General features: G+C 47.3%; 1 protein-coding gene across 1 annotated transcript in view; it reads left to right on the forward strand.

Annotated features, from left to right (window-relative positions):
* The first annotated feature begins 9,503 nt into the window (after window positions 1-9,503).
* The window catches only part of RAC2 (Rac family small GTPase 2), a 152,500-nt gene continuing 134,174 nt past the window's right edge, over window positions 9,504-27,829 (forward strand). The window contains exon 1 of the mRNA XM_073574341.1: window positions 9,504-9,646. Within this exon, the coding sequence (XP_073430442.1) occupies window positions 9,612-9,646 (35 nt within the window). The 5' untranslated portion in view covers window positions 9,504-9,611. The remainder of the gene's footprint in view (window positions 9,647-27,829) is intronic.

A 27,829-nucleotide genomic window follows, 5' to 3' on the forward strand; every position in this document is an offset into this window, starting at 1 on the left:
TAAGGATCAAGCGGCTGAACCACTAGTAACAGCTTAGGCCAGACTGGATGGCTTTCCCAGCTCAGAAAAAGGGCGGTCACACCCATATATGCACTGAATGCACAATGAAATGAATAAAAAACAAATCTGAACCGAGAATGTAAGTTAATGTGTATGCACAATGTAAGTGCATATTAACACATGACCATTAACTAGAGAAAACAAAAAGCAAAAAACAAAAATATCCTGAACTAAAAAGTAAAAAATATACTGCAAATAATGCATAAAGGTAGTAATAATAATAAGGGTATTTAGTAAACATAATTTTGATCAAAATAATGTACAAGCCATCCCGCCACGTCACGGCAACCCTTGTGGGACAGTCCCTACTCTAGTATTTAAAACCTTTTCACTTGCCAAGTGACGTGAATGTGAATAAGGATCGAGCGGCTGAACCACTAGTAACAGCTTAGGCCAGACTGGATGGCTTTCCCAGCTCAGAAAAAGGGCGGTCACACCCATATATGCACTGAATGCACAATGAAAAGAATAAAAAACAAATCTGAACCGAGAATGTAAGTTAATGTGTATGCACAATGTAAGTGCATATTAACACATGACCATTAACCAGAGAAAACAAAAAGCAAAAAACAGAAATATCCTGAACTAAAAAGTAAAAAATATACTGCAAATAATGCATAAAGGTAGTAATAATAATAAGGGTATTTAGTAAACATAATTTTGATCAAAATAATGTACAAGCCATCCCGCTACGTCACGGCAACCCTTGTGGGACAGTCCCTACTCTAGTATTTAAAACCTTTTCACTTGCCAAGTGACGTGAATAATAATAAGGGTATTTGTGCATACACATTAACTTACATTCTCGGTTCAGATTTGTTGTTTATTCATTTCATTGTGCATTCAGTGGATATATGGGTGTGACCGCCCTTTTTCTGAGCTGGGAAAGCCATCCAGTCTGGCCTAAGCTGTTACTAGTGGTTCAGCCGCTCGATCCTTATTCACATTCACGTCACTTGGCAAGTGAAAAGGTTTTAAATACTAGAGTAGGGACTGTCCCACAAGGGTTGCCGTGACATGGCGGGATGGCTTGTACATTATTTTGATCAAAATTATGTTTTCTAAATACCCTTATTATTATCACTACCTTTATGCATTATTTGCAGTATATTTTTTACTTTTTAGTTCAGGATATTTCTGTTTTTTGCTTTTTGTTTTCTCTGGTTAATGGTCATGTGTTAATATGCACTTACATTGTGCATACACATTAACTTACATTCTCGGTTCAGATTTGTTTTTTATTCATTTCATTGTGCATTCAGTGCATATATGGGTGTGACCGCCATTTTTCTGAGCTGGGAAAGCCATCCAGTCTGGCCTAAGCTGTTACTAGTGGTTCAGCCGCTCGATCCTTATTCACATTCACGTCACTTGGCAAGTGAAAAGGTTTTAAATACTAGAGTAGGGACTGTCCCACAAGGGTTGCCGTGACGTGGCGGGATGGCTTGTACATTATTTTGATCAAAATTATGTTTACTAAATACCCTTATTATTATTACTACTACCTTTATGCATTATTTGCAGTATATTTTTTACGTTTTAGTTCAGGATATTTCTGTTTTTTGCTTTTTGTTTTCTCTGGGACAGTACCATGAAGTATTTGCTAGCCATGAGGACGACTTTGGGTGTACCACCGCCATCACTCATTAGATCCCCACAGCAGGAGCGGCCCCTATCCGAGAACGATATCGACAGATCCCGCCACAACTCTATCAAGAGGTGAAAACTTTGCTGGCTCAGATGCTGCAAAAAGGGGTGATACGGAACAGTCAAAGCCCTTGGGCGGCCCCCATCGTGTTGGTCCGGAAGAAAGATGGTACACTACGATTCTGTGTGGATTATCGTAAATTGAATGCTTGCACTATTAAAGACTCATACCCACTGCCCCGCATAGAAGAATCTCTGTCTGCATTGGGCAAAGCAACATATTTTTCGACCCTGGACTTGGCCAGTGGGTACTGGCAGGTGCCCATGTCAGAAGAGGACAGAGCTAAGACGGCGTTCATAATGCCCATGGGACTGTTTGAGTTTAATCAAATGCCATTCGGGCTGGCCAACGCCCCCGGGACCTTTCAGCGATTGATGGAGCGATGTCTAGGGGATCTCAATTTTGAGGCCACGTTGATCTACCTGGACGACATCATTTTCTATGCCGCCTCCTTTGAGGACCACCTGAAGCGGTTGGGACAGGTACTCAGCCGGCTGCAAAAGTACGGGTTGAAGGTGAAGCCTCAGAAATGCCACCTATTTCGCTCTCAGATTGAGTATCTGGGTCATGTCGTTTCGGCAGAGGGTGTGAGGCCATCCCGGGAGAAGATTGCTGCTATACAGGAATGGCCTACCCCCGAGACGGTGAAAGACGTGCGGGCTTTTCTGGGGTTAGCTAGATATTACCGTCGTTTCGTAAAGAATTTTGCATGTCGAGCTCGAGCCCTGCATGACCTGCTGAAGGGGGCTCCCGCTGGGGCCAATGGGCGAAAAATCCAGTGGCAACACCCTCAGGAAGAGGCCTTCCAAGATCTCAAGGCTGCACTCTCGGATGCCCCAGTGTTGGCTTATGCGGATTTCTCTCAGCCGTTCATCCTGCACACTGATGGGAGTCTTCATGGGCTAGGGGCTGTGTTGTCACAGGTTCAGGATGGCCGGGAGAGGGTGATTGCATATGGAAGTCGTTCACTCCATGACTCCGAGCGTAACCCTGACAATTACAGCTCTTTTAAGCTCGAGCTCCTCGCAGTGGTGTGGGCTATGACGGAGAGATTCGCAGAGTACCTAGCGGGCTCCGAGGTGGTAGTGCGAACTGACAACAACCCACTGGCTCATTTGGAAAACGCCAAGTTGGGGGCTTTGGAGCAGCGATGGGTGGCCCGTATGGTGAAGTACAATTGCAAGTTTATTTACAAAAGAGGGGCCGAGAATGTTCATGCAGATGCTCTCTCCAGGATTCGACATACAACTCCCGGACAGAATCGAGACGAAGAATTAGAAGGAGAGGAAATACCGTTCGCTCTTACCGCTGCCGTGCTCACCAATGTTGATGCAAAAGTATCTTCCCCAGAGGCCCACAGGGGCATCCTGGAACAATCTCGGGATAAGTGGGTACAACAGCAACAAGAAGATGAAGTTGGACTTCTCCAGACATGGGTCGCCGCTGGTCAATTACCCACTGATACTCAACGACAAACTTTGACCCAAGACCTGTCGCTGATGCTGCGACAATGGGAGAGACTGATTATCCGAAAGGGACTACTGTACCGTAAAATCACTTCGCAAACAACCTCAACGACTATTTGGCAGATGGTTACGCCCGGAGCTCAACTACACGAACTGGCTCGAGAGGCTCACGAAAAAAGGGGCCCACTTTGGAGTCAAAAAGACTTTGCAATGGTTACAACAGAAAGTTTATCACCCACGCTTGTCGGCTGTTGTGGACGAAGTTTGCCGTACCTGCCGCTTATGTGAATTGGCCAAACCGCCTGCTCAGAGGGCCGCAACACAGACGATTGTGACTTCAGCACCCTTTGAGCTCCTGACAGTGGATTATCTGCACATTGGTCCTGCATTCCAGGGATATGAACACTGCCTCGTCATGGTCACCCCTACTCGAGACCAGACCGCGGAGTCAGCCGCCTCCGCAATTTGCAGAAACTTTATACAAGTGTACGGCTGTCCTCAACGTATACATTCCGACCAGGGAGCATGTTTTTTGGGGAAAGTTATGGAGGAACTACATCATCTTTATGGGATTGATAAATCCCGGACCACACCATATCACCCGCAAGGGAATGGGGCTTGTGAGCGATTTAATCGGACATTGATTCAAATGTTACGCACTCTGGAGAGTGACAAGAAAGCTCGTTGGCCTGAATATGTTTCTGAATTAGTATGGGTTTATAATAATCGGGTACATCGAGTTACGGGCTATACTCCTTATTTCCTGCTGTTCAGACGAGAGGGTAAAGGGATCATGGAGGTAGAGTTGGACCCCGAAGAGCCTCGGTCCTGGACCGGAGTGTCGTCTTTGGTCCGAAATAATCGCCACAGGCTGCAAACTCTTCACCGAATTGTACATACCAAACTTCAAGACTGGGAACACCCAGGGAAGAATACAACCTCCCCTCCCCATTTCCAAAGCGGGGACTGTGTGCTTGTACTAGATCAACGCCCCCAGAATAAACTGGAGTCACGTTGGGAAGAGAGTCCTTATCGGGTACTACGCCGTATCCATCCAGAAGGACCTGTGTACGAAATACGGCCCGAGCAGGATGAAACACTGCCCACCCGCATTGTGCATCGTAATATGTTACGCCCGTGTATTTCCACTGACCTGAAGCAACTGGAACCCGTCCCGAAGACATCCGAACCGGAGTCCATATGCTGAGACTCGGACGACGAGGATTTCCCTCCAGTTCCCAAGGGCCCTCCACCCAATAATGAGCCAGTTGACACAATTAACCCACTGGCATCATGCAGCCCACCGACGTCCACCACCCCAGAAGATTCCACCCCAGTCGAACTTAGACGCTCCGAGCGGTCAACAGCCGGCAAACCCCCTGAACGGTATGAACAAGATCAGTTCGTATGGCAACGAATATTGAATATTGACACCTTTACAGGCCAATCTCAATAGACTAACTCCCTCGCCCGAGGACTGGTGAGCTTACAGGGGGGGAATGTGGGGAAGAGGACCCCCACATAGTGATTGGGCCGGAACCAAGGGGACCGCCATCAGAGTTATTGAAGGAATCACATCAGGAGGATTACAAGGGGAGACATGCGACTGAAGTTGTCAGAGCGACAGGGGGCGGGGCTAGGGTAAAAGGAGCAGGGGACGCGCTGAAGTGGCAGTTGGGGAAGAGAGGGAGTGAAGGCAGGACGCAGGGTGACTTGCAGGGGCACCGAGAGGAGCCTGCGAGGAGAAAGCTGGACATTTACCGACAAGAGACTGCTCCTAGAGACTGCTCCCCGCTCCCGTTCTGAGAGAATATTCCCCGCTACCCCCCGCCTTGGTGAGAGAGGAGCTTTACCTCAGGTTGTGGCCGTGAGTACCTGTAACCAGGCCACAGAGGCCTGGGCCCTTCCTCCCAGCCTTCCCCCATCACGCCGTCACCGGCCTGAAGATACGCCACCTTGTCACAGGCGAGATAAAAGGCTCGCTACCCTGGCTTTGGGAGAGACTCCTTGATAAAGGACGGCTACAGGTCATCTGGGGAACTGCGTCATCACCGCGTGCCACCGCCATAATTTTCTTCAGGGCCTGTTGCGCCCCAACGGCATCGCTTTCTTCAGGGCCTGTTGCGCCCCAACGGCATCGCTTTCTTCAGGGCCTGTTGCGCCCCAACGGCATAGCTTTCTTCAGGGCCTGTTGCGCCCCAGCGGCAGCGTTTTCTTCAGGGCCTGTTGCGCCCCAGCAGCAGCGCTTTCTTCAGGGCCTGTTGCGCCCCAGTGGCATCGCTTTCTTCAGGGCCTGCTGCGCCCCAGCGGCAGCGTTTTCTTCAGGGCCTGTTGCGCCCCAACGGCCTTGCTTTCTTCAGGGCCTGTTGCGCCCCACCGTCATCATTTTCTTCAGGGCCTGTTGAGCCCCATTCCTTCCCGGGGAAGCAAGACTTACAGCCGCCTCAGCGACTTCAACGCAGCCACGCTCACGAAAGCAGCAGTCCCTGGAAGGCTAAGTGGCATTAGAAGTTGGATAAGATTGTTGAGTCCCTGCGTGGACTGTTTGTTTTGTTCTTACTTGTATGTCTGTTCAGACAAGCCCAGTGGCTAAAGCTAGATAAAAGTTATTTTGCAAACCATCAGTCGTCTAGTTTCTCGTCACTGCATCCTGTGAACCTGCTCAACCCTACATATATATTGGAGTTTTTTATTTATATTTTAATTTTTGTATTTTTTTGTGCTTTAAGTGGCGTATGGGGAACGACTGGAGGACACGGGGACTGAACAGTCCTGAAATCATTATCTTGTATTTGTGATGTGTTTTTTGGTGTTCGATCCTCTTGCCCTCTGTCCTTCCCTATATGCTATTATTTTGTTGTTGTTATTTTGTAATGCGGTCCATATAATAGGTTTTTATGTATTGCTATTATACTATTGGCTATTGCAGCCCGGATTATGCCATGGATTTGGTAGTATTACATCCTCTGACCCCGTAGTCTGGCTACACTTGTGGGTATTTTGCTAGCTGTGGTGGATTTGTTTACATGACGGGTCATGTGACCTGTCATGTGATGTCCTCCCCTGTCTGACGGATGCCCGCGGTTGTGCTGACATGTCTGAGTCCTATACTGGGCTCTATGCTAGGATGTGGGCTTTTGCACAAGCGCGGCTGAGGGTGGGTGGAGCGGGGTTGGCTCCTGCAGATTGCGTCCTGTCTGTGGCACCACGCATGCGCGATGTTTCAGGCATGGGTGCATCGCGGGATTTCGCCTGCATCTCTGCCCTCCTTGCGGCTGCGCGGCGCCATCGCACGCTATCTTTGAGCCACTATACAGGTAACTACGGTAGCAGTTTTGCTTAGTAATTTGTATGGACTGCAGCTATAGGCTATCTGTTTTGGCGCTAACGCTATACAGCACTCTTATTTGGGGAGGGTGATTATGTATGGAGGACAGTGATTGGTGATTTATCACCATAGTGATCATTATGCCATATGGGGATTGGGGGATCGTTTTGTGGACACTGTTTACAAATACATTTGTTCCTCTGTCTGTGTAATTTTTTATATTTATATGATTACACTCTGTATTATATGTAATGCACTGATTGTTTTTTACATCTGATGTCTTGTTTGAGGAGATGTATATGTACTTTTGACTAAGGGGCGTTTCCTGAATGGTGATTGGTTTGTCCACACCATTTAAAGTGGCTCCAATTGTTATTTGATGTACTTGATAAAAACCATGCTATGGTCGTTGTATCTATTGATGGCAGAATAAAACTAAAGATTTTCCTTCACCTGGAACGGATGCTGCTCCTTTTCATGTTTTCTGTGAACTGTTGATCCCATTGGGTCCTGGGATCCTTGGGGCGTGCATTCTACAAATCCGTGTGCTGTCGGCTGTATATTCCTAGGTCCTTTTTTCTGTCAGGATTGATCTAGCAGCACTGAAGACTCTTTCGGATAGCACACTAGCAGCAGGGCAAGCGAGCGCCTGTAAGGCATATTGTGCCAATTCAGGCCAGGTGTCCAGTTTAGCGGCCCAATAGTCAAAGGGGAATGACCTGTGAAGGAGAACATCGATATGGGAGGAGAAGTAGTTTGTAACCATAGTTGACAACTGCTGTCTCCTGTCACTTTCCATCGATGCAGTATTACCAGTCGTGTGAGCGGTACTTGAAAAATCAGTCCACAACATGGTCATGAAACCCCTGTCTCCAACGCCACTTTGGATGTGTGCACCACGAACACCTCTTCCTTGTTGCCCCCTACGGCTTGTGTGAGAACCATCACCGCTGCTGTGTGCTGGGAATGCCTCAAACAAACGTTTTACCAGAGTTGCTTGTTTGATTCAAGAATTTTTAAAGAGCTGGAACACTCTATTTTTCTTCTCTATATTCGATTACACCCTTCACTTCCTCCCCACTGATGCGCTTCACAGGGGAAATGTACGCCAATTGTAATCTGTATTTTGTACTACTACTGCTGTTGCTGCCAGAGGTGCAAATGGTGCTGCTAGGGGCTAACATATATTTTGACGTGGTATGGCTACTTTTTTCTCTCATGGTACCAAGTCAGTTTCACATTTTGGTTTAACATACTGTACATCTTGGACATTTCTGTAACATTTAAGTCCTTTATGAAAATTTGTTACCAGCCACATCTAACCATCACTTGAAAACTATAGAATCAAACACAAATGCAAAGCAAGGTTTACTTGATGGTCAAAAAAGGCTAATGTAGTACCAGCACTAGCCTGCCAGGAACATTGGTGCATAGTGTATGTTTCTCCAGTTTCACAGACTGGCTCTTTTAAATTTACTCTAATTTACGTATTGAAATATTTGGTTAAAGCAAATTAATTTTCCCTGTCCAAGCCATGAAGTAGTAGGCACACAGCCTCGAAATCCAGTAACAGCCCACAGTATAGTTTGGGGGTGTACAGTTGCCTAATTGGAATACTCAAAAAGGTATGAAAAAAATAAATTGTGTGTATTTTCCAATTTGATCATCTCTAGACACTAAGATTAGTGATGGGCGACATGTAGACTTGAGTTATGGTTAGTCAAGGTAAACTTCATCAGTTGTGGCTTCCTACTCCAGTGCAAACATAACAATATTATAACATATCTCACTATCAAGCTCCACTCTATATGATCTGGGAAGACTACATACTTCAACTTTCCGGGATGTGCGATCTGTAAGCAGGCAACTCTGGTGCTTAGTATGCACCTGTTCATACCTGTTCTCTGTTTGGAAGTGATGGTCAGTTTTTGATATTTGTAACCCCTTTAATTATGGCTAATTGCTTGGAAATTGTACCATAAATGTCTAGTAGGGTCCTAACTCTGTGACCAGCTCCTATCTCCAAGAATGTGAGCCAATCACACAAGTTCTGCTTTTATTAAAACTCTTGAATTGAATGTAGCGAGCTGTAGATGCCTTCCTCTTTACTGCCAAATCGCAGGAGGGATTACAATTTTGCAGATAGGTACATGTTCCAGAGGTAGAACCAGAGTCTATTACTTATTCTGTGGGTATGTCATAAATATCGGTAATGAAACAACACCTTTGTTACTGATATATCAATATATAATGTAAAATGCATATTTATTAGCACTGGCAATTCTTTGACTGGTCTTAAAGAGATTGTCCACTACTCTGACAACCCATTTTCAGTCTCTATGTTTCCTGCTTGTAAAATACTAGCACCTATACTTACCTCTGGTGCTGGTGCTGTTCCGGATGTATGTGATTTGCTTGAAAGCAGAAGTGTGAAGCCACTGCTGACTGACCCTTGGGATCGCGTGACATAACAATGTTACGCAATACCCGGGAGAGCTGGAATGGTGCCGACACCGGAGTTTATTATTCTAAAAGTGGGAAACAAAGCCATCGAGAAGGTATTGTCCAAGTAGTAGACAACCACTTTAATAGCAAGTCTACTGGAATAAGATGCCCATCTCACATTGGCACATACAGTATCTGGCCATCAGTGCATCATAACATTAAGTCTACACGGGCACCTGACTTTTATGCTAATTTTTAACGTAAATTCGAATATGTTTGCCCGCTTACAGAATTGTACGCTCATTAGCCAGGACAATAGATAGAAAGGGGCAGTAGAAACTTGTCTTTCATTGCAAGAAACCTTTTGGACTCTACTTAGTTGACATGATAAGAGTAGAATGAAGTTGACATGACAGTTATTTGTCAGTAAAGGGTGAAGTTTAGTTCCTGTATAGTTGGGGAAATATCTTTTCCTGTTTTACAGCATTGAGCATTTGTGGTCGGTTCTGTGTAGACATCCTCCTCCTCCTCTCTCTATCTTGTAAGTTCCTTTTTTTGTTCAGTGACAAGTGCACAGAACACAAGATCACGTCTCTAACTAGCCATGCAGGCCATAAAGTGCGTTGTGGTGGGAGATGGGTAAGTACAAAAATATTCATTGTATCTCTACTGGGATAGAAGTTGTGGAAGACATATAATGAAAAACTGAGCACTTCATGGAGACTTGAATTTATAGAATTAGCCCTTAAGCTATACAACCTACTTCCTGTATATGTGGTTTATGCAGTGACTTTAATGTATGTCTGTTCTTTTATGAGAATACTCTAACTTTTTTTATATGAGACGTCCCTCTGATTTAGGGTTTTTTTATCAAAAATTTTAATTGCATACAGATCAATTCTGTAATAGATTGGAAAAAGATTCATGGGCAGCGTGTCTATGTTAGAGTGGCCTATACCACGCACCCTCTTCGTAGATTGAAGGCTACCGTAAGTATAAACCAGATGATGGGAACATGTTTTTGAGAATTGAAAGTCTTCTCCTTTATTAAGGTCTTTCCTGGATTTTTTTAACAACAAAAGATGTTCTAGGTTCGGTGAATAATTGGAAATAAAAAGACAGATCCGGACTCAGGTGTGAATGTGAGCTAAGGGTGGAGGTGGTGCACATCTATAACAGCTTGAGTGTACCTGGAACCAAATTCTGCACATCTTCTCCTAATGTCATTCTCTGTTTCCAAACAAATCTTTACTAATTCAAGCTACACTCACAATAATGATGACATGTAGAATTACAGACATACATTCATCACCTAGTTATTAAATCCTGGGCTGGAGGCCATTGTTTCATTTACTGCCAATGGGTTTGGCAACCTGCATGCCATTTAGACCTACAGTTTAGATAACAACCTAGAAAAGATCCCCTTTTTTCTTCCTTGTGACTTACAATTACTAAGACCTGTTGTTTGTACTTCAGTTATTGGATGGTTTCCTTCCTCATAGCATGCAATTGCACAAATTATTTTACTTAAAGGGGATGCCTGTTTTTTTTTCTTTCTGAAAAAAAGTCTCAACACGGTGTAAACATTAAAAAATATATACTCACCGTTCACTCTTCTGTAACATTGCCCAAGTCCCCTGACAGTCTCCAAGCTTCATCTTCCAGTGGTGACAAAATCGATTCCAGCAACCAATCTCTGTCAATCTCTGAGGTGGAGGTTACCACTGATTAACCTCTGCAGCCAATGATTGTCTGCAGGGCTTACATGTTCTTATGAGACTGACTTTAAACATTTTATGCTGGCTGTATGGACATGTGACCACTGGTCGTTGCAGTCAGCAATGCTTTATTACGGCGGTCACAAGAGGAAGCTCAGAGGCTGGCGGAGGTGTGGTAGGGGATCGGTAGGTAAGTAGACATTTATCTTTTTAAACCATTTATTATTTTTAGACCAAGCCCTTTGAGTGCTAACATATGTAAGGATCTGCAAAGCCTGATCCTGCGTATCTTGCACAAAATATATCATGCATTTTTGGTAACACATTTTGTACCTGGTTTGGCAAGAGGATACAGCTTAGCAGAGACGCTATGTGGTTTTGTGCAAAAGGGGGCATGGCTTAAGATACAATTCTCTGCCCCAGAAAGGCAAGCCCGGACGCCTGCCCCAAAGGGGCTACAGGGAGGGCGCACATGACTAAGGAAGGATGCTAGGCCTGAGGGTTAGTGAAGCGTTAAGGTGTAGTGCTTTTGTGTTTGTGGGGAAGGTGTGGGGTGGAGCTATGGGGCTTATGGTGCAATGTGAGTTGTCAGGGAGTGGTCAGTTGTGGGATGGATATATAGGGCAGAACTGTGGGGGGATGGTCATTCCTTACCTTGCAGATGTCTGGAATCGTCAGCCCCTCACATCTGGGACTTCAGCTTGAATCTTTGGATCCAGAAGATAGTTCAATAAGGAATAAATTCTTGGACTTTAAGTGCGCTGCCAGACAGATTCAATAACCACACAAGGTTAAAAAAGTTAACCCTTTAAGCCCTACGCGTTTCGAAGCATAACAACCCCTGAAGAAGAAGCGTTATGCTTCGAAACGCGTAGGAATTAAAGGGTTAACTTTTTTAACCTTGTGTGGTTATTGAATCTGTCTGGCAGTGCACTTAAAGTCCAAGAATTTATTCCTTATTGAACTGTGGTGCGGTTCCGCTGTGGACCGTTGGACGTGCAGCAGGCTGACTTACTATGCAGGCTTTACTTTCTCTTTGAGAAGGTGAGTATAATACTTTCAGTATTTGTACATTTTACCCGGATAAGACCCTATTGCGCTTTTGTTTCAACCCTTTAGTGAATATAATTTCTGGATCCAGAAGATGGAATACCTCGTGGCACAGATGAAGAGGATGATGGAGCAGCGCGGCCAGCAGTGGATGAAGGAAAATCTGCAGCGATGGTCCGGTGATGGCGACGGCGGAGAAGATGGGACCTCTCTGCCTCCGAAGCGGCAGCGACGATCACGGCCTTCTGAGCACCTTAGCCTTAAGTTTGCAGCGGTGGATGAGCCCCATTAGCAGACCTGTTGCAGAAGACATCATGGGGCCGGAGCCAGAAGTCGAGAAGCAGGCAGCAAGACAGCGGGGCGGTGAGTGACGTGGCCGGCCTCCCCTCCATTTCGGATTGCGGCACACAGTGGTGACGTGCACGTCGCGGCCACGTTACCCGGCGTGGTCACCTGACCCGGCGCGGTCATCGGCATCAGTGGACGGCGGTGACGTGACGCGGCAAGGAGCCCAGTGGCGAGGTGGTGTGTGACGTCACCGGCCTCATTTTCTTTCTCGCGGCGCTGGGGGGAAGCGGGCGGTGACACGGTCATGTGGCCACCCTTCTGCAGCCAAGGGCCACAGGTCATGTGGTCCGGCGTCGCGTTCCCCCGGCGTTGGGTGCCAGATTCAGGAGGTGTTGCCTGCGGCTGGAGCGCCAATCTCCTACCCCCTGTTTGAGGCTCCGAGCCGGTGACTTTTTGCCAAGCGTTCCCGGACGGACAGTCGGTCTGGGCGCTGGCGCTGTGGCCCAGGAGGGCTGCAGTCGGCGTTGATCCATGGAGAAGATCGCAGTTGCGGTGCTCGACGCGGACGACACGTGATGGCTGTTCCTTGGGGTTCCGCGGAGTCAGCCTAGTAAGTAAGGCTCACTTTAACCTTTATTAATGTCTAGATTATATTGGTTGGGAAGGGTGTTGCTACGTATGGTTTCGCACTAAGTTAGTAGTTGGTTTGTCACGGGGTTTCGGAACGATGCACGGCTGGTCCATGTGGCCAGCGTTCGAATCTGTGGGAGAAGGGTTGCTTTTGGTCCAGGAGGCTGTTTTGTGCACTTCATGAGTGTTGGGTGGTTTTATTTTCATGCTAGTTTGTTTTCATGATAGTGGGTATATCTATAGTAAGTAAGGCTCACTAAGGCACACTTAAACCTTTATTATGTCTAGATTATATTGGTTGGGAAGGGTGTTGCTACGTATGGTTTTGCACTAGGGTTGTAGTTGGTTTGTCACGGGGGTTCGGAACTATGCACGGCTGGTCCATGTGGCCAGCATTCGAATCTGCGAGGGAATGGTTGCTTTGTGGTCCAGGAGGCCGTTTTGTGCACTTCATGAGTGTAGGGTAGTTTTTATTTTCATGCTATTTTGTTTTCATGATAGTGGTGGGTATATCTATAGTAAGTAAGGCTCACTAAGGCACACTTAAACCTTTGTTAATGTCTAGATTATATTGGTTGGGAAGGGTGTTGCTAAGTATGGTTTCGGGTGCACTAGGGTGGTAGTGTGTTTGTCTGGGGGTTCGGAAAGATGCGCGGCTGGTCGACGTGGACAGCGTTCGAATCTGTGAGGGAATGGTTGCTTTGTGGTCCAGGAGGCTGTTTTGTGCACTTCATGAGTGTTGGGAGGTTTTTCATGCTAGTTTGCTTTTATGATAGTGGGTATATCTATAGGTGACGACATCATTTTATTTTGGTTGGTATAATTGTGCTTGCATTCTCTGGGTGTTTGTGTATGACTGGTGGTGATTCCATGGCAGTTTGTGAGTAATTCAGGTGGTGATACGGATATTGGCAGAGCGGTGGTGGATAGCCATATTCATGCCAGTTTTTAAGGTTTATTGTTATAGGCATGGGGTCTTTTGGCTGGAGGATTATCACCGCGCCTAGTATTTGATAAGCGTTTGATAGTAGTTCACTGATGTGGTGAGCAGTTTTATCGCCGCGCCTAGTATTTGATAAGGGTTTGATGTCAGTTCACGGACGTGGTGAGCAGTTTGGGGAGTGCACCGGGCGGCTTAATCTTTCACGTTACAGTGGGGTGTGTGGTATTGCTGGTCAGAGGTGAGGGGGTAGGTGGTCGAGTTTTCATTACGGTGTGGTTTATTTATATGCCTCGGTCCGGGTTCGGTTCTCCAATAGGGGCTTTGAGTGTACTAAGGGTTTTCATGTTCACTAGGGGCATTATGGTTTGTTGCGGCAGACGTTCAGGAGAGGTCGAGATGCTTGGGACGGCAGATCTTTTGGAAACCTGCCTTTCTGGCAGCAATGGATGACATTTCCCCCGGGGGGCTTGGAGTTGACCTTTTACCGGATTTGTTTTCCTGGTTAATTTCTTGGGGTACGTAGTTTTTGCGTGGAGCTGGGGTGTTATGGTTGGTCAATGTCTGGTTGTTGAGGTCCGTAGTTTGGTTTTTGGTATTAGGGATGGTGGAGTGCTTATTTTCTGTTCATGGTCCAACCTGGGTCCATGGTTTGGTTTCTGGTATTAGGGATGGTGGAGTGCTTATTTTCTATTCATGGTCCAACCTAGGACTACTAGGGATTATCTGGTATTAGGTTAGGTGGTGTGCTTATTTTCTGTTCATGGTCCAACCCTTGACTACTTAGGGTTTCTTCATGCTCAGGGCGTATTTGCGGTTATCATGTGTTTGGATAAGTCAACGTGTTTGATTCACCTGGGGCCCTATGTCTAAGTCAGATTAGGTTAACGAGTACATCGTTTCAGGTCGGGGGTCGTTATTAGGTTCCCGTGTATATCGCGCTGCTGTTTTGGGGGTTGAGTTAGGTTATTGAATACGTGGGTCTACGAGCCACTGGGGGCTTTTGCATGATCTGCAGTCATATGGCATTCTTACCGTAATTTGCTGGTCGTGGCTGCCCAGGGGCAGTTTTAACAACTTTTGTACGTAAGGACTGTTGGGTTCTCACTGCGGTTCTTTAGGGTTGCCGATTGAGCTTTTGGCAGACTGTATCGGGTGGTATTTGTTACAGCCGTTGATGGCAGCTACGTATGAGTTTATTATACAGAGTGGGTAGTTTTCGTTACGATGGGCTAGGAGGTTTATTGTGGGTGCAGCTGGTCCTGCTTTGCCTTCTGGGTATACAGCTCTCCTTAGAGTCTTTTCTTTTTGGGTGCCCCCGGACGGGGGGCTAGGGTGAAGTGTTGCGCAAGGATGATGCAACATTTGAGTTGGGTAACCCAGCGTGTGCTTTACTGGTCTCGGGGGTCCTGGTTGGTGAACGGTTTGTTTATCCAGCGGGTGTTGTTCCATTTGTCGGGAATTCTGTATAGAGCATGAGGCAGGACATGTTGTTTCGATGGCCGTGTGTATGGTCTCCCGCGTGGGTGTAGCCCGTCCGGCAATACATGGCTATGTCATTCATTCCGTTATGCGCACTTGTCAGGACCGGCTGGTATTATGGGGACACGGTTGTGGTGCAGCGCAGCTGCTGGGGAGGTCTACTTTAGGTAGTGGGTGAGCAGGTTGCAACTATAACATTACTTTCATTAATGTCGGGCTGGTGGTACGCCGTGGCAGGGAAAGCTAGTGCGATGTGCACTGACTTTTAATGATTCTAAGGACCTGGTAAATGTCCGTTTGGGGGTGGTTTTTTTGCGGTGCTTTAAGGCTGAGTGGTGGACAAGCATCGGGCACCGGTGAGTGCAATGTTTTGACGGATGGCCCGGGTTTATGGTGTCTGGGGTTTTCGGGAGACGTGATGTGTGTCTGAGTTTTCCTGGACTTCAGGTGGTGTGGAGTCGCTTTTCTTTCTTTTTGTGAATAGTGTCGAGTCCGCAGTTCAGCGGGGAATGGGTGCGGAGTACATCTCACTTTTGGTAAGAGGGTGGGAACAGTAGTGTTGTGATTCTGGGTTCGAAGTGCACGGGTGATGCACACAATTAATTCGTTTCCGGGTCATGGTGATTCCGGGGTGGATTGGTTTATGTTTTTGAGTTGGGTGGATATTTTAAGATCGATGCTATCACGCAGGGTTGACGGGACCAACAGCGTTTTGGTACTGCACGTGTGTGGTGGAGACTTGGTCGCTGGGGCGTCAAGGGGTTTAATCTGAGACATCGGGCCTGAATGCTGTGGTTCATTTCTTCCTGCCTGGGAGCCATGCTCGTGTTGTTGTTCATGACTACATAGTGGGTTTTACTGGGCACGTTTTTCAAGAATCTGTCGGAGGTTGGGGGTTGTGTAGGTTCTTTTGTTACGTCAATAATGGTTGGCTTTGATTATTATCAGGTGGAGTGCAATTTTCTGCCTGGGAGCCGTGCTCGTGTTGTTGTTCATAGGGGCTCCTGTTTGGAATGACTACATAGTGGGTTTTACTGGGCACATTTTCAAGAATCTATCAGAGGTTTGGGGAACCAATGTAGGTTCTTTTGTTCACGGCAATAATGGTTGGCTTTGATTAATTATTAGGTGAAGTGCAATTTTCGGAGGCGCCTGCAATGTTGCGGTCTCAATGAGGCAGAGGCGGCGGCTCAGGTTGGGGACTGGTTGCGCAGGCGGTGCATAGGATTGGACGATGCGGTTGGCTAGTTGCAGGTCTTGGGTGTGGCTGACCTTGTTGTACTGGTGTTTTGGTGTAGGTTGGCATTGTGAGGTCTAATGGGGATCAGTTTTGATCGATTGGTCTTGGTACAGAAGCATTGGTTACTCGAGCCGCAGAGTCGGCTCGGGTTGGGTTTTTTGGTGGTGGTACTCGCACGTACAAGGTGTCATACGTGCTCACGGTGGCGGAAAGGAGGGGGGTACCCCTGGTGGTGCAATGGTATACTTGGTTAAGGTGGGTCCCAGCTGTGCTGGGTCACAGCGGGACATGTTAACGTGGGACCCTGCTGTGCTGGGTCACAGCGGGGCATGTTAACGTGGGTCCCTGCTGGGCTGGGTCCCAGCAGGACATTGGTTGGGCAACACTCGGCTGGGTGTCCTCGAGCCGGTGTGTGCGGCTGAGGGCACGTGGTGGAGCTGGTGTTGCAATCATGTACAATGGACTCTTCATTTACCCCCCCCTCCTTTTGCTGGTGGTTATGTTTATGGAATATTTCGACGTTTATGGATAAAATGTTATTGCTTGTTTGGTGTTAATAAACGGGGCTGCTGTGGCCTTTTACATCCAATGTCACGCAGTCGTGTCTTATTTAAGTTAAGAAGGGGTAAGTGTGGGTTTTGGGATGGGTCATTACAGTGAAGCCGTCAGTCAGACTTTCCTAAGTCATGAGGCCAATATTTTCTCGCAGAAATTAGGCTCAAAGTACGGTAATTTAGTAAAAAAAAAGTAAGGACTTTAATGGTGTCAAAATAAAGAAAGAGGGAAGGACATACAGGGAAAGGGAGAGAGAGATGGGGTGAGGAAGAGAGAGAATGTAAACGTGCCTAGGGTGGTAGCCATGGGTGAATGTCATGAATTCAACACCCCGGAACATTACAGAATAAACGAGAGTTCTGGATGTGTGTGTCCATATTCTGGCAGTGTTGATATGCGTACCTTCACCTTGAGGCCATTCCCGTTCCATGCCTCACCAGGTCCATTAGACTTCAAGACAAGGACACCAGGTGCGTTCATAAAAACAAGGCACTCTTTAAAGGGAATCTGTCACCTATTTTTTGGTATATAAGATGCAGCCACCGCCATCAGGGGCTTATCTACAAAATTCTGTAATGCTGTAGATAAACCCCCGATGTTACCTGAAAAAGAAGAAAAACGAGTTGGATTATACTCAACCAGGGGCGGTCCTTGGCCAGTTCGGGTCCGGAGGGTGTCGGGGTCCGGTCCGGCGCCTCCCATCTTATAGCGATGACGTCCTCTTCTTTGCTTCCTGTCACGGCGCAGGAGCACTGCTCTGCCCTGTTGAGGGCAGAGCAGAGTACTGCAGTGCGCAGGCGCCGCACCTCTTCCGGTACCTGCACACTGCAGTACTTTGTTCTGCCCTCAACAGGGCAGAGCAGTGCGCCTGCGCCGCGATGGGAAGCAAGGAAGAGGACGTCATGGCTACAGGATGGGAGGCGCCGGACCGGACCGCGACACCCTCCTGACCCAGACCGCCCCTGGGTGAGTATAATCTAACTCGTTTTTCTTCTCTTTCAGGTAACATCGGGGGCTTATCTACTGGGTGAGTATAATCTAACTCGTTTTTCTTCTCTTTCAGGTAACATCGGGGGCTTATTTACAGCATTACAGAATGCTGTAGATAAGCCCCTGATGGTGGTGGCTGCATCTTATATACCAAAATATAGGTGACAGATTCCCTTTAATTGGCAACACCCTTAAGCACACAAGGCAGCAGGCAGTACACTTTACAATTTCTTCTGTCTCATACAGAGGTATATTCTTATCAGTTTTGGGCGATGACACTTTACATGTAGATGGTAAGCAAGCAGTGCAAATGAGGTAAACCTCCATCTTAACAATGAGGAGACATGTGAGTCAATATGGTACATTGTGAACTCTGCACCCAAACAGCAGTGTATTACCCCTTACAAGGGCTGCTCTTAGAGCCGCTTCCCTCTTCTGTGTTCTCAGTTGTGCCGCACCCTTCCTTCACAAAGACCCCCACACCAGGCCAACAATGGACTCACTTCATCCTTTAATGCTCCCACTAATGGGTTTCACCCACTTTCCTTCTCAACTGGATTTCAGTTACCACTACAGTTCTGTAATGGTTCTTGCTGCCTTGTGCTTCTCAGCTCCACACTAGCTCTGTTTCTCTCCATATTTCTCCACACTTTCTTCTCAATTTAAAACTGACTGACCTTCCTGCAAAAATCTCCAACTACTGAGAAATTCGCAATGATCCTACCCACTATGGGCTGGCTTTACAGATAACTCTGACATAACTGTCTCTGTCTCTGTTACTGGGCAAAACTTAACTTCTCAACTAGTTCTGTATAAGAATGAAAGGGAAGACAGTGGCATAATTCACATATTAACATTAAAACTCATTGATGCCTTCAGGATAGAGGGTTAGACAGGTCCATCACCACCTTACATTCTTCTCCTCTTGAATAACGGTCGCCATCGACCATCTGGAAACTTGAAAGACAACAATGCATAAGACCACACCATAAAAACATCAATTATTTGCTTCTTCAGGCTTTTTCCTTTGGGTTGGCATGACCTCGTTCTTACTAGGTTGGAACAAGGTGTATATGCCCATATTTAACAGAGGAGAACAGGCCAACACTACAGCAGCTCTTCCTGTCCAAGAGCACAGTCCTTAAGGTTCCTGACCCAGCCAGAAACATTGGGTCATCCAACACCCCTCCCCAAACATTGGGCCTAATCATCAGAACACAGTCCATGATGTGTGCAATCACTTGTCACCCATCAGTCCATAGGACGGGGAAGCGCAGCCTTTTAACTGCACAGCCCTGCCTACGCAGCAAGCACATAGTCTCTTGGAGGCAATGTTTTTTTCTGTAATTGGGCACAGTTCTCAGCGAAAGGTGTGCAACTCTCTGGCAGCTGCAAAGTCCCCCAATCCAGCAAGAGGGTAAAACATAACAACGTCATCCATCTGAAGCTAGTACAGGCCCATCTGGCCTAGATTGTATCTCGAACAGTCCCTCAGATTCCTTTTAGGAAAAAAACAGTACTTCCGGCCAAGAAGGTACCAACAGCCTTTCCAAAAATAACAAAGGTGGAGTTCCTTAAACTTTGTTTTCTGAGACCTGACTGGTCTCCAGCCTTTAGGTATGGGTTCCTCAGAACTTGACCCCTCAAAATAGCGCACCAGACCAACTGAGTACCTGCACCTTCCCAGAAGGCACTTTGGTCACTGCTCAGGTGTTTCTTGAAATCTCTCCATCTTCTTCCAGACTACTGTCAGGTAAAACCAAGCCACTTTAAGGCGAAGTCATCACTGGAACTACCTGCACATCTGCATCAGGATCCCACAATGAAGTCAAGTTCCAAAGTCCTTCCAATAGTTGCTGGCCTGTGCTTGTCCTTACTGAATGGGATGGAGTTGAAGCTTCCATACCCTCTGCAGTGGGCTCTGTGTCTTCTTGGAACTCTGGAGTGATCGTGTACTCTCCGGTTCCCTGAGAGGTGGACATTGAGTATCTACTTTCAGGCTGAACCACAATAACTGGTGACGATCTCCGGAACTACTTGATTGCGGTAATCAGACTCTCAGGGTAGACAAAACACTCCAAGTCCCTGCCAGTACTCATCTACTGCATACTGGTCTCTATATTGTCTCTCACAGCTCATGTCCTCTGTCTCTGTCACATGATCCACCATTGTGTTCCAGACGTTCTTCTGTGAACACAATGGACACTGTTTTCTCTCTGGCTTCTAGAAGACTAATGGCACCAGCATTCTCTTCACTGAGCACCTCATGTCCCTTTTCCACCTTCTGACGCGACCACTGCAAGGAAATTAACACTTGTTACCTCAAGAAAACATATTTCACACATTTACATTAAACTCATTGATGCCTTCAAAGTAGGGGGTATGACAGCTCGACCACCTCCTTTAGAAGAAGGAGAGAGATAGGGAGAGAAAGACAGTGAGACAGGCGAAAAAGGTACAGAGGGAGAGTGAGTGATAGAAAAAGAGAGAGGGATGGAGAGAGGAAAAGGGAGTGAGAAGAATGTGAGAGGGAGAGAGAGATGGAACAGGGGAGGGAGGGTGAGTGGGAAAGAGAGAGAAGGAGGGATAGAGGGAGAGAGTGGAGAGAGAGTGGGAGAGAAAGAATGGATGAGAGAGGTGGGAGAATTAGAGGGAGGGAGAAAAGGGAAAAAGTAAGAGAGAGGTAGAAAGTGAGAAGGAGAGAGAGTTAGAGACTGAGAAGGGGATAAAAAGACTGGGAGAGAAAGAGACACAGAGGGGTAGAAAGTGAAAGAGAAAGAGGGAGAGAGGGAGAGAAAGAAAAGGGGCTAGAGAGGGAGAAAGAGAGGAAGAGGGGGAGAAATGGAGATGAAGATACAAGATATAGATGTTCTCAATTGACTGACACTAGAAGGGTGTTCTGCAGAAATGTACAATTTGATAAAGGAGCAATTAACTAATAAAATGAGCATCAACAGCACTTCTCATTTTGGGATCATGGTACCAATCATCCTCATCATCATCATTTACAAGCTCTGCAACATTACTATGATTGGCATATTACTTATTATGACCCAGCAGCAAGGCAAGGTACATTGTTGAAAATGCTGAAAAAAAACAAAAGCGAATTACACGAAAGCACCACGCCCAGGCCAGGAGGGGAAGTGGTGTTTACATGCATTCATTTTGTGACAATTACTACCAGCAGTGAAGTTTTATTTGACATATGGATGCATATTATAAAGTGGTCATGGTCATATATAGATTTTTTTTTCCCATGGCAAAAAACTCAATGTACAGAATACAAGATATGTGCTTTATATTAACTGACATAGTCTGGGCTTCATAAGTGGAGGCTGTAAATATAATATGCATTCGTTGTTTGGAGCTCCTTTATTTTAGGTCTCTATCTCATTTTTACAATTTGTATTTTATACACCCAGGTGAATCTGTCAGCACCTGCAAAAGCAGACAATTTCCGTTGTAGCTTGCACATGGTGGAAGGCATGACATGACATTCCAATACTGATACATTACTTACTGTACATCTAAAATGGTGATAAACAAGCAAAAAACTTGCGAGCATACTCAGTGTATAAAATGTAGACAACATAAAATCCAAAGAAAAATAGTTAAATACAGTATATTAAAAGCAGACAGATCCATTGTTCTGAATAGAGTTGAGCGACTTTTGGTTTTTTAGGGTCGCGTTTCGTTTCGTGAAACCCGACTTTTCCAAAAGTCGGGTCGAGCAAGATCGTCCGATTATAGGGAAAAGTCGGGGTCGTCCCGAAACACGAAACCCAATGTAAGTCAATGGGGAATAAAAGTCGGCAGTGAGAGGAGGACAGGAAACACACCAACAGTGCCCATTTGAATGCCAAAAGCATCAATTCTTCTTACTTAAGCTTGTCAACCTTAATTAACTTCATAATACAAGTTACGCACTGAAAAATGGGGGTTATTTGGCTACAGACTGTGGGGGGGAGGGCTGGCTCCAGGTTTTCATGTGCCCTGGGCGAAAGAGCGCCCCTTTAACACATACCACAACTCATCATGCTCCGATACGGCAGAGAAATAGCGGTATAGTACAATGAAAAATACCTCACTTTTTACATCTCATGACGAGGCCCATCTATTTCTCCATACAGAATCATTGGTCCCATATAATGTTTGAAACAGTATATGATGAGCTCCACATAATGCTACAGTATATGTTGGTCCCCATGGATGAAGCTCCACTGTCTTATGGGCCCAAATAATGCTCCAAACATAATGGGCCCCATTTCTAATGCTCTAGTGTATAATGGGCCCTGTAAATGCTGCTCCAGTGTCTGATGTCCACCTTTGGAATGTTCCAGTATATGGTGGGCCCCATCTATCATTCTCCAGAGTATAGTGCTCCCCAAAAATTGCTGTCCCAACATTGAAAACAATCAAATAAGTCTCCTCGCTAGGGAATCCCTGTACTTGTCTGGACTTCTCGTCGTCCCCATCTTCCATCTCACTGCACAGTATTTCAACTTTGCAAGTGCTGTGATCCTGGGCAAGCAGGGGGGGCCCACTCGTTGGCGACGGCACTGGCACAGGGCCCCTGATAGTACGGTGGTGTGTCTGATGGCGGGTGGGCCGAACCTGCACTTTCATCTGCAGCTTCCTCTTTGTCACCGTGTAAGATGGAACTGTATATGGGAAGGGTAACCTGAGTTTCATCAGGGTCAGATTCAGGTCGTGTAGCGTGCGAGGGGAATGTCCAATGTACCAGCAGATTCATCGAGCAGTGGCTGGGCATCAGTGCACTTGTGTCGCCCCCAGGAGTACGGTCGCCACAGTGGCATTACCTTCTTCCTAGGGAGTGTGATGTCATGCTTGGGAGCAACGAAGGATCTCTCTAGCAGGTTAACTGATTGGGCGGCGTTATTCCCACGAGTCATGACCCTCCAAACAGCGTTCATGAAGGCAAAGTGTTTGTTTTACGTGGGCAGTATGGTTGCAAAGCTGAACCTTAAAGGAATGTCCAGAAGGGCACCACCAGGAGTGGAGCCTATGGTTAAATTCGACTCCACCTGGGAAACCTCAACCATGCCAGCTACAGAACAGATGCACACATTGCAAGCTTAATTCCGTTAACGAACGAGACTCCGTCATGCCCCGCGGTCCGAGTCCGGCTTACTAGCCACATGAGATTGGCTAATAACTGGTGTGTCATGCCCTTACATGTCCGTGGCTGCATGTGCGCTACACTGAAAAGGCCAGCGTTTGTCGCTTACAGGTGCAGATAACCCGCTGAACAACGTTAGTGATGGGGATCACTGATTACAATTATTACCCGCGAACAATGATTTCCCAGTAAGTGCAGGTCAACCGCAGTTCCGGAATTAGGCCTAACCGTCATTCCTGAAAAAATGAAAAACTTACGTGTGCAAACCACAGGTGCTGTAGCTTGCTTAACAGCTCGCCAGCCGTTCTCACGCCCAGTATGGATTGCACGTGATTGCACAAAGGTTAGAAAGGGTACTGTATCCCCGGATAACATGTATGGATAGCGTACACATTCAAAATATATGTCTCAGGAGGCAGGCTCAGACGGTGTCAGGCCCAGTATGGATTGCACGTGATTGCACAAAGGTTAGAAAGGGTACCGTATCCCCGGATAACATGTATGGATAGCGTACACATTCAAAATATATGTCTCAGGAGGCAGGCTCAGACGGTGTCAGGCACAGTATGGATTTGACGGCCCAGATTACACAGCGGAGGAGCAGGGAGAGGTAAAGATTGCAAATGCTGGGGCCCTGCCCAAGCAAGGGGGGCCCACTCGTGGGCGTCGGTACTGGCACTGGGCCCCTCATAGTACAGCGGTGTGTCTGACGGCGGGTGTGCACCACCACCGTCAGAGACACTTGATTGCACTATGAGGGACCCTGTGCCAGTGCCCACGCCCAAGAGTCGGCCTACCCACCTGTTCAGGGCAATGGCACTCGCACGGTGTCGTGCGCTAGGTGGTGACCCCGGCCATGGGGGGGAGGCAGCACAGTTAGGGAGTTTTAGAAAGTGGCATATGTTGATGTTGGACATTCAGCTGATGCAAAAGGCGAAATAGGTGAAGTACCAGGAAGAGGTGGACCAAAGCAAGCCATTTTTCTGTCACCCTATGTGTCATCAGGGGAAGGTGGGACAAAATCCTTGGAAACCCATGCGTGGTTCATTTTAATGAAGGTTAGATCATCCACATTTTGGGTTGACAGACGGGTCCTTTTTTCTGTCAGGATTGATCCAGCTGCACTGAAGACTCTTTCCGATAGCACACTTGCAGCTGGGCAAGCGAGCTCCTGTAAGGCATATTGGGCCAATTCAGGCCAGGTGTCCAGTTTAGCGGCCCAATAGTCAAAGGGGAATGACCTGTGTGGGAGAACATCGATATGGGAGGAAAAGTAGTTTGTAACCATAGTTGACAACTGCTGTCTCCTGTCACTTTCCATCGATGCAGTATTACCAGTTGTGTGAGCGGTATTTGAAAAATCAGTCCACAACATTGTCATGAAACCCCTGTCTCCAACGCCACTTCTGCTGTGTGCACCACGAACACCTCTGCCAAGCTGCCCCCGGCCCGTACGGCTCGTGTGAGAACCATCACCGCTGCTGTGTGCTGGGAATGCCTCAAGCAACCGATTTACCAGAGTTGCTTGTTTATTAGCCAATATTAGGTCAAGGTTCTCCTGTGGCATGATGTTTTGTAATTTGCCTTTATAGCGTGGATCCAGGATGCTGGCCAACCAGTAGTCGTCATCGTTCATCATTTTGGCAATGCGGGGGTCCCTTTTTAGGATCCGCAAGGCATAATCTGACATGTGGGCCAATGTTCCCGGTGTCAATGATGCACTGCGAGTGCTGGGTGGAGGAGCACTTTCTGGCAAATCCACATCCCTCCAGTCACGCACAAACCCTGTACCAGACCTTGCCACGCCAACATTTTCACTTGCCCCACGAGATGCATCCTCCTCCCCTAAGTAATCATCCCCATCATCCTCCTCCTCCTCCTCTTCTTCCTCCACCTCGTCCAGGAGAGGTCCCTGAGCAGACAATGGCTGAATGTCATCAAGGATTCCCTCCTCCTCTTCCTCCTCATCATCAACATTGGCTGCAGACGCCTGCTCCTTAAGGTGCGTCAAAGTTTGCATGAGCAGACGCATAAGTGGGATGCTCATGCTTAGGATGGCGTCGTCTGCGCTTACCAGCCGTGTGCATTCCTCAAAACACTGAAGGACTTTACAAAGGTCTTTCAGCTTCGACCACTGCACACCTGTCAACTCCATGTCTGCTCTCAAAGTGCCTGGCCGTGTATCCTCCCACAAATGCATTATGGCCTGCCTCTGCTCGCACAGCCTCTCCACCATGTGCAGGGTGGAGTTCCACCTTGTTGCAATGTCGATAATGAGGCGGTGGTTGGGAAGGTGGAGCAATCGCTGCAGCTTCTGCATACGAACGGAGTGTACAGGCGACCGGCGGATGTGCGCGCACAGTCTTCGCACCTTCTGGAGCAGGGCTGTTAACTCCGGATAATTTTTGAGGAAGCACTGCACCACCAGGTTCAAGGTGTGAGCCAAGCAAGGTATGTGGCTGAGTTTTGAAAGGGCTATGGCTGCCACAAAATTACGGTCGTTATCACTAACTACCTTGCCTGCCTCAAGATGTACACTGCCCAGCCATGACTCAGTTTGTCGCTTCAAGTACTCGGTCAGCACCTCGGCGGTGTGTCTGTCGCCCAAACACATCATCTGCAACACAGCCTGCTGACGCTTTCCACTAGCTGCTCGATAGGGGGACACATCGTGTGCAACAGTGGCAGCTGCAGATGGAGTGCTCGTACGACTGCACTCTGTGGACGAGCTTTCGCTTCTGGAGGAGGAGGAGGAGGAGGAGGGTCGAACGCCTACAGCCAACTGTTTCCTATACCGTGGGCTAGGCAGCACTGTCCCACCACCGCTGTCCCCTGTGGACCCTGCATCCACCACATTAACCCAGTGCGCAGTGATGGACACGTAACGGCCCTGGCCATGCCGACTGGACCATGCATCAGTTGTGAGGTGCACCTTTCCGCTCACTGACTGCTTGAGTGCATGGACAATGCGGTCTTTCACATGATGGTGGAGGGCTGGGATGGCTTTGCGAGAGAAGAAGTGGCGACTGGGTAGGTCATAGCGTGGTACTGCATAGGCCATGAGTTCGCGGAAAGCTGTGCTTTCCACCAACCGAAAGGGCATCATCTCAAACGAGATTAGTTTGGCAATGTGGGCGTTCAAACCCAGTGTACGCGGATGAGAGACTGAGTACTTTCTTGACCTACTCATTGTGTCTGGGAGGGTGAGCTGGACTTGAGAACTGCATATGGTGGAAGTAGCGGTGGACAGGGCGGACTGAGAGAGGGTTGATGATGGTGATGGAGTTGGTGTTCTTTCTGATGGCCTAGAATCAGTCTTTCGTTGATATAACAGTGGGATTCCCTGACTGCTGTGGTCTTGCAACGACACCTCAACATTTGCTGCTGTGCTAACCGGTGGGCTTACAGTGGGGGAAACAATGTAGCGTTGCTGACTACCTTCGTTGTGATCAGTTGCACATGTGGCACTTGAGGTTTGGTGTTGTGTCCACGCTTGCAAGTGCATGCTGGTTAAATGTCTAAGCATGCAACTGGTATTCAAATTTTTCAGATTTTTCCCTCGGCTAAAGGTCTTTGCGCACTTCTTACAGATAACCTTGGCCTGATCATGAGGATTTTGGTCAAAAAAGTGCCACACTGCACTCTTCCTACTTTGGCAGACATTTTGCGGCCTAGCACGCTGTGATCTTTTGACCCTCTGGACAAGCTGTCCAGCAACTCTTTTGATGTTTGGAACCTGTCTTTGGAGTGCTCCGGGCCTGCCAGAAAACAGCTGTTGCGATGTCGATGTCTGCTGTGGATGCTCCTCATCTGAGCTATTGGAAGCAGCACCCTCTTCCCCCAATGGATGCCAATCTGGGTCAACAACTGGGTCATCCATCACCTCCTCTTCTATGTCATGTGCACCTTCCTCTGTGTCACCGTGTATGGTGGTATAGTGTGCGGGAAGGGGCACCTGAGTCTCATCAGGGTCAGAATCTGGCTCTGTACATTGCGAGGACAATGTAGTGCTCTGAGTGAATGTACCAGCAGAATCATCCATCAGCGGCTGTGCATCAGTGCACACCATGTCAGATTCATCTTGGCTTGGGTAATTCACCATTTCACTTGATAATCCAGGCATGGTATGTGAAAACAGCTCCATGGAGTAATCAGTAGTATGGCCTGCGTCATCCTTCAATCTTGGTTGGGGTGAAGGACACAAGGAAAGGTGTGGTTCATGAACATGAGCCTCCAATGACGACTCAGTGCTTTTTAATTTTTACAACTGAAGAAGAGGAGGCGATAGAGCTGGAGGCTGAGTCAGCAATGTAAGACAAAACTTTTTCCTGATGCTCTGGCTTTAAAAGCGGTTTGCCAACTCCTAGAAAACTAAGCGTTCGAGGCCTTATGTAGCCAGACGATGACGCAGGGTCAGCACCTCCTGCATTCGGTCCTATTTTGCTCTTGCCACTACCATCAGATCCACCACCAACACCATCATTACCAGCTGCCAACCCCCGCCCAATTCCACGGCCTCTTCCACCAGCCTTCCTCATTTTTGGTAGAAATGTAGACAAAATCCAACAAACTATATAGTAATGTAAAACAAGGTACAAGGTGTCTATAGGACAGGGGAGATTTTGAATTTCTGCAGACACTTGTGGACACTGGACACTTTTGGATTGTGTGAGGCCCACTGATATCTGAGCGCTATGTGACAGGCTCGATGGCACAGCTGTGACCAAAGTGACTAGAGGATAAGGGAGATTTTGAATCTCTGCACACACTTTTGGACACTGGACACTTT

This window comes from Dendrobates tinctorius, unplaced genomic scaffold, assembly GCF_039654945.1.
Source record: "Dendrobates tinctorius isolate UK_male_01 unplaced genomic scaffold, ASM3965494v1 ptg000038l, whole genome shotgun sequence".
Taxonomy (NCBI): Eukaryota; Metazoa; Chordata; class Amphibia; order Anura; family Dendrobatidae; genus Dendrobates; species Dendrobates tinctorius.